Genomic DNA, 7,573 nt, shown 5'->3' on the forward strand with positions numbered 1-7,573 from the left:
AACTGTAAATAAGAGTTTCCTGCGGTTGGTTTCTGTGAGAATATTAGTATAGTTCCTGGCTTAAGTAGCAAAAGGTCTAGTTCCTTGCAAAAGTAGCCTGTGAGCAAGAGAGACTGCTCGCAGTCTATTGCTGGCGCTAAACAAAAGGAGAACGAGGCAGACAATTGAAAGAAGGAAAGTACCAAAGAGTGAGTCATCTTAAAATAAACAGCACAGCGAAAAACACGAGTTGTTTAGCGAACAAGCAAACTAAAGGACACATGACGGAGTGATGGCTAAACAAAGGAACGAATGAAGAAATTAATAGCTCTTTTCAGGCTTTTGTTTTGGTCATCGCGAAGGGTGAAACGGCCGGAAAAGGCGTCTCCTCTAATAGGCAAATGAAGGAACGAACGAACCTGGGAGCGGCCAAATGGCCTTGAAAACGAGTGAACGTGCAGATGAGTTACTTTTTTGACAGGGGTGACCTGCACCATTTGTAACGTCTTACATGGTTGGTCGAGAGGACAAAAGAACGAACAACAGAACAATGCTCCCAACCCTAAAAAACAATGCAGCTGCATGTTATAAGGGTCCAGCGAAAGTAGAACTTTTGAAGGGTTCAGGTCTACTGTTTTTGACGAAATTTTTAAAACATCTGTGTTTTTTCAAATCCAGGTTAACGATAAACCGAACACCTTCATTACTGTTTTTGTAAAAGACTGACAACAGACAATTTTAGTTACCCCTCGATACCTCCGTTGAAGTGATTGAATGTCGAACGCGTTAAACTGACTGGTTTTATCTCGGTTTCATTGCCAGGGACGTTCAGTGTATTTCAGGAAAGTGTCGTGTATATCCTGGCAACCGCTCCTTGTGCGCCGGCGATCGTGTGGAAGCGGTCACAGCTCTGGATATCTTGTACAATGATTTTCATCGCCAAGTGTATGGACTGTTGAATAACGATAGTGAAGAGCGATCCTGCGGAATGAACTACACGTGTCCTGATGGTGTGCATCTGTGTCAAACAAGGTAGGTAGCACTTTTTACCTTACAAACAATAGTTCTATAGCCAAGCGGTCTGCTTTGAACCTCTTTATGAAAGCGAGGCTAAGTGCAAATTCTTACAAACAAAACGAAAAACTTTGCACTAAGTCTCGCTTTCATAATGAGGTTCACAGCAACTCGGAAGTGGCCTATTGAGAATGTGGAGCTCGCCTTTCCAAGTTTGACTCTTATTCTTTTGAAATTGTTCCAGTTGCTTCGTCTGTTTGCTTTTCGAAACTTGCTACTCGAGGCTTGTCAAGATAAAGAATTCCCTCTCTTCTTGTCGTGTTTTGACTTTCCATTTAGATGCTACCTAGTGGATAACCTCGCCAACTTGGTCACAGACCCAGACTTCCTACTCGTCAGCACAACGGACGCGCGCGAATACGAACGAGTGAGCCTGGGACGGAAAGAGGGAGACATCATGAAACTGCTGGTCACAAAACACAAGTTTTTCGTTCCGAATCAGCGGGTAGATTTCCAAGGAATTTGCAGCGTGTCCCCATATGCACCCAAAGTAAGTATTCGCTTAAATATTGTTAGTTACTAGATTGCTTGATCTTGAGTAGTAGGCGCTGTGGGTAACAATACAACCTTACATGAAATCGGCCTTGTCATATAATCAGGAACCCTTGTTTTTAGACCACATCATGTGTCACGTGAATAGGCCTTATCACGGTTTTCGACGCCATTTTGACGGGTAGGCAAACAGGCTTGAAATAACAGTGTTTGTATGGAAATCCGATGTCAAATAATTTTTATAAAATATCGCTTCTGAAAAATTCATGAATTGGAAACTTTTGGCACTAGAAAAAGGATTTTAAGAACAAAATTGGAGGGATGTAGCTGTGACAGAAAGCATCCAGTCGTGTTTGGAACTTTCCATACATTTGTCTGTATAGCGAACCAGCCGTGAACTGCTGCTAAAAATAGTTCGCGGGAAAAAATACAGGGAAATGTATGGAAAGTTCAAAACACGACTGGACGCTTTCTGTCTCAGCTACATCCCCCAAATTTTTTTCTTTACATCCTTTTCCTAGTGCCAAAAGTTTCCAATTCATGAATTTTTCAGAAGCGATATTTTATAAAAATTATTTGACATCGGATTTCCATACAAACACTGTTATTTCAAGCCTGTTTGCCTGCCCGTCAAAACGGCATCGAAAACCGTGATAAGGCCTATTGAATTGAATTGAATTGAAAGCTTTATTAAAGTGTCAAGCCTTGTAGCCTGGGACCACACCCATATTTATAATTAGGGGACGCAACTTAAAACAAACCAATAATAATAATAGAAGTAATACTAGTAATACTGTGTAAGTGTGCGTAAATGTCAGTTACAAAAAGAAAATCTAAAATCTAGTCTTTAAAATCTCAATAAAAGCTAAAACTTGTAGTTAAAGAAAAAACATGCGGGTTGTGTCACACAGTATGTCACGTTGTGAACTCGTTACGTCACTGAGGGTCGCGAAAAAATGTTCTTGTAAGCCCGCATTTAAAAAGGACCGCATTGTCCGCCCAACATTGATCGACTGTTTGCTGCAAACGGTGTGAGTCGCGTAGCATCCATGTAATACAATAGAAATGGAATGAAATTATTTTTATTGAGTTCCATGAGGACTACTGACCTACTAGTTCAATTCCTTCACAGGGCTAGCAATTCTAGTACTGATCTCAACGGCCATGTCACGCAATATACGTGTTTTTGTTAAAAGCCTGTATCAAGCCATGTAACGCAATTTGGGCAAAGTGATGTTTCCTTCGAACTGAAGGGAAAACATAAAAAATAAAAGCGGGGGAAAATAATAACCAGAATGACAAGGGTCCAAGGGTTGAGTAACTAGCTCAGTCGTAGGGAAAGGTAATGATCAAGTCGCACTTCAAACATACAAGGCCGGAGTTTAAGCCGGTTTCCGCAGCATTAAGAGGAGAAGAGTATCAGTATCCCCCCTCCCCTCCCCCGCCCGTGGATGAGATGCTAGTCCATTTCAGGGTAACCCCCAGCAGTATGTCACCAGTACCCATTTATACACCTGGGTAAAGAGAGACAATGTAAGCAAAGTTTCTTGTCTAAGAAAACAACACACTGAACAACACAACAATGCAGAGATAAACCTATCCTCGACGCACCAACCTCAGCTATCTTCCGATCGAAAGTACACCACTGCCCCTCCACTCTAGGTACTAAGAAGAATGTAAATTGTTTCGTTAAAGGTGACACTAGAAGGAATCGTTAAGACGCCTGAACAGGAGGATGATTACTACAAGAACAGAGGACCGATTCCACCATTCAGAAACGAGTATGGCTGCATTCAAGACGTTGTGGGGTACACCACAGACGATTCCGTCCTCGGTAAGAATTGGGTAATTTTCTGGTGATTTACGGCTTACTGTCAAATATTCAAAATGTTATCTGAAAAAGTCTATCTATAACTTTTAATGATGACACGGCAAGGGAAAGTCGCATCTGAAACATCGACGGCCCATACAACCAAAACGTAACCTAGAAAATGTAGCGTGAAGCAACTGAATTGGGGAGCAGGGATGGTGCAGTGGTGAGAGCACTCGCCTCCCACCAATGTGGCCCGGGTTTGATTCCCAGTTTTGATGACATATGTGGGTTTAGTTTGTTGTTGGTTCTCGTCCCTGCTCCGGGGGTTTTTCTCCGGGTACTCCGGTTTTCCTCCCTCCACAAAAACCAACATCCCCAAATTCCAATTCGACCTGGAAACAGTGGATGAAAGAGCCACTCTGTGGAAACACTGAAATTCCCATTCATTTATTTACTTATTTTATTTATGCTTATCGAGCAATGGGTACCCACCCACCACAGAGTTGCCAGCAGTTTGTTAGGTGCGAAGCGCGAGGCTCACAAATTGCGTTTAAGCCTTGCCCTTGAAACTTATAAATGATAAACTGTTCAACTCTGTCTGGGTAATTGTCCCTTAACTCGACTGCTAAATTCTAGCCCCATCCGTCTTTCCAGGTCCCGATGGCATTATCGCTGATTCAGTAGATGGCCCCTGTCGATCCGGGGACTTCTACCTGTCAGCTCTCCCCAGGACCAATTTGTACTTACTGGTTGTAGCGAACTGGAGCGAGTACCGCCAGTCGTACTTCTACAACTTCAACTGCCACATCAGCAACAGGGTCTTTGACGCAGGGGCATTCCGCATCGTCAACGGCACATGCGCACACATTGAAACCCAGATGAGTCTGAAAAAGAAAGAGAGGTGTCCAGCCTTGAAGAATGTTGTCATCAAGTGCAGCTATAATGTGGCCACCACTGTAAACCAAGTCAGTCTAGTACAGATAATTATAGTTACTCTTTTTGCCGTTTTCAAGTGGAGTTGATTTAGTTCTCAAACCATAGCGTTTAATTGAAGATCATAGCTGAATTGTTTCAATGCATTTTAAATTATTTCCTTCTTGCCGTCAATTATTGTCTTTTGCTCTTAGCGATGATTTCTCTTTCATGTTTTAGAATAGGTCATTTTGAAATGCTTAGGTAGACGTAATATTGTCTAATATATAATTACAAATTATTGAAGCGTTTTCTCTTTGACCAAAATCTCAGTAAATGTTTGGTCTAGCATCAAGTGAATCATATTGAATCAGCTGAAAAAGTTTTGAAACAAACGAAATACTGAGCCTTTGACCGACGTTTGTCTTTCTATTTGACAAGAGAAGTGGTTCGTTTGTTGTACGTATTATCAACGGACACTTTGAGTTTGGCAGAGGTTTCTAAAATCTGAACATGTAGTCATTCCGTTACGTTGCTTTGGCTCGACCAAAAAATGTTATCCAATCTGACACATGGTTCACCCGAAACTATGGTCTTAGATTTTTGATCGAATTGGAAGTCTCCTATAGCCTTCTTGTACAGTACAGTCAGCCGGTATTATGAAAGTTTTCCCAAGAGCCATGCCTCTCAGTCTTTTGCGCGAACGAGAGGACGTCTGAGTTTGTTTGGAGTAACAGTCGAACCTCTTTATTACGGACACTAAGGGGACAGGAATAAGTGTCCGTATTATAGAGGTGTCCGTTTTAGAGAAGTAGGCTTTATATGGATTTCGGTCTCTCCGGGACCAAGTTAACTGTTCGTGTTAGAGAGGTGTCCATATTATAGAGGTGTCCGTAAGGAGAGGTTCCACTGTAGTTTGACAACTAATTTTTAGTGATGCTAACTTAGTGCAATCAGTGTAACAGGTGTCGATACAAGGTTAGTCCTGTGCGGCTCTTGCTCTCGTAGGCTAGTCCATTTTGTATCAATGAAGGCTAGTCGTGTTCTAAATTGATCCCAGAAACTTGCTAGTAAGTAACTGTTTTATCATCAGAGCCATTTTATGAGTGGGGTTTTTTAGTGGTAACAAGTATTCCACGAATGCGCATTGGATATGAGTTAGCTCTAATCATCTCATATCCAACAAGCGCAATTGGAATAAATGTTTTATTAAAAGCAATCAAGAAATGTTGCTAGATCTTTCTGATTTCGCTTTGCAAGAACAACCAGAAGACAATATTAAAATGGTCACTATCTCTCGGGCATGGTGTAACGGCTCCTATAAGCCAATCAAGTCCCTGGAATTGCATTGTACAATAAAAAAATGAATTATTTGCCACGAAATCGTGGAATCTTAGAACAAAATCTAACAATTGAACGATTGATTTTCATGGTATACTGTGAAAATTTTGATATCAGAATTCATCCGAAATGAGTATAATTTTATAACTGATTAAATGAAATGCTAGTCACAATTAATTCAAATTTATTACCCGTACATCGCTTTGCATACTACAAGCCTGTTATTGTTAATAATGGTAATGGACCCGAGTTGAAGTCCAATTCAGTCTGTAATCAGACGAGTGATTACAAAATCCGATTTATTTTAATCACGAGTATGATTACAGACCGAATTGAACAACACGAAGTCCTAGTGTTACCAATTAATCATATCTATGGTAAAGTGTGAGAAAGAAACAAGAGGAAAAGCGTTTAGGAGAATAATAAGAAAATAGTTTTAGTTTTTTAGCGCATCTATCGTATCACAACGGGCGCGATGGAGCATGCTGATCAGTTACACTGTGCTATCAATGCGTAAATCATGGTTGCTAATAGCCAATTAGATTCCAGAATTTTAGTGCTGTTATGATTAACGAGCATTTTGCATATATATGACAATTTACATAAAAAATTGACAAATAAATAAATCTCTGATAAGTGGTTCTTGTTGTTACTTTTTTTGTTGGTATCACTTTATCGAGTCTTGCTTATCCACCATGGCAGGCGTATTGTCGGAGCCCTCCTGAGGAGGGGAGGGGAGAAATTGCTTGAGTCTTCTCCTTCCCTACAACTATCCCTTCTATGACTGGTTAGCTTGCTGTTGGAAAGCAATGAGGATTGAGGCACATGCAATCAACTAGATTAAAGTAGAAGTGAATTGGACCCAAAAATGCAAGGTTTGAAAGCTGCTGTTTCGTTATTGTAGGGGGCGACTCCCTCACGTAGTTGAAAGTTGTCTCTAAAACGAGATTCTGTGGAATACCTTAGGTATTAATAGTCCCCGTAATGTCGTTATTTGAGATTCTCCCCAACTACTAATTAAACAACAGCTCTCAACGAGGACATTGGGCGGCCATTGTCAAAAGCTACTGTTCTTTTTCTCTGAAAATTAAACGTACCCGAGTCTTCTATTTGAGACTCACCGACCTTGCAGAATCGGTGTTTAGTCTCTGTTCTTTAAACAATAAAATGAGGCAAACCTTCAAATTGCAAATATAAGTTGGCACTTTACGGCAAACTCTACGGACCAAAACTGAACGTTAAATAGCTTGGGGTAAAAGTGTGGGAAGTCTACATTCGCAGGCTAAAAGCCCACAAGTGATAACGTACGCGTCTCTTTTGTTTGAAGTCGTCGAGATATCGACCTCTGAAATCCCCGCGAGTCAGGAGTTATTCACATTACGATTAGTAGTTTGTGGTGTGTCAGATTACAATTTTTTTTTCATCTTTGGAGCAAGAAAGGGACCTCTGAGCTCGGCGGACTGTGAGTGGTGTCCGGGAACTGCAGTCAGTCTGAAGGCGACAAAAGTACCAGGCAGAAATCGCTGAAATTGGCTCTGAAGACAACGAAAAGGTGAGCAAAATGATACATTTCACTACGCTATTCACCAAAGCTCGTTTTAACGAAATTCCGGATTTTATTATTATTATTATTATTACATGTATTATTATATCTCAGCAAAAAAGAAATCGTAATACGCGCGGACTTTTTTACACAGAACATGACCAGCGCTTTTCTTCCACTCGAAAAGGCCGTAAAATACACATGGAACTCTTCAGGCATTTTTGTCCAATAAAATTACTGTCTTCCGTCAACACTGTATTTTGCTCTAAGAATTCTCTTCAAGGACGGTACTTCCTTTTGCAGCTGCGCATAGGTTCTGCGAATCTCTAGATGGTTCGAGAAACAAGGGTATTTTTACGCTGTTTATAACTACGCGGGAAGAGCAGCTCTTAACGGGGGCTATTGGAATTGGGGTAACG

The 7,573-nt window shown here is 41.0% G+C and overlaps 1 protein-coding gene across 1 annotated transcript in view; it reads left to right on the forward strand.

Annotated features, from left to right (window-relative positions):
- Positions 1 to 6,252, forward strand: part of LOC146470579 (voltage-dependent calcium channel subunit alpha-2/delta-1-like) — a 29,863-nt gene extending 23,611 nt beyond the window's left edge. Inside the window, exons 13-16 of the mRNA XM_085121733.1 lie at positions 802 to 1,011; positions 1,333 to 1,543; positions 3,241 to 3,379; positions 4,013 to 6,252. Coding sequence (XP_084977859.1) covers positions 802 to 1,011; positions 1,333 to 1,543; positions 3,241 to 3,379; positions 4,013 to 4,380 — 928 coding nt within the window. The 3' untranslated portion in view covers positions 4,381 to 6,252. The remainder of the gene's footprint in view (positions 1 to 801; positions 1,012 to 1,332; positions 1,544 to 3,240; positions 3,380 to 4,012) is intronic.
- The last annotated feature ends 1,321 nt before the right edge of the window (positions 6,253 to 7,573 follow it).

The sequence above is a fragment of the Pavona decussata genome, unplaced genomic scaffold, assembly GCF_977016875.1.
Source record: "Pavona decussata unplaced genomic scaffold, jaPavDecu1.1 SCAFFOLD_113, whole genome shotgun sequence".
Lineage (NCBI taxonomy): Eukaryota > Metazoa > Cnidaria > Anthozoa > Scleractinia > Agariciidae > Pavona > Pavona decussata.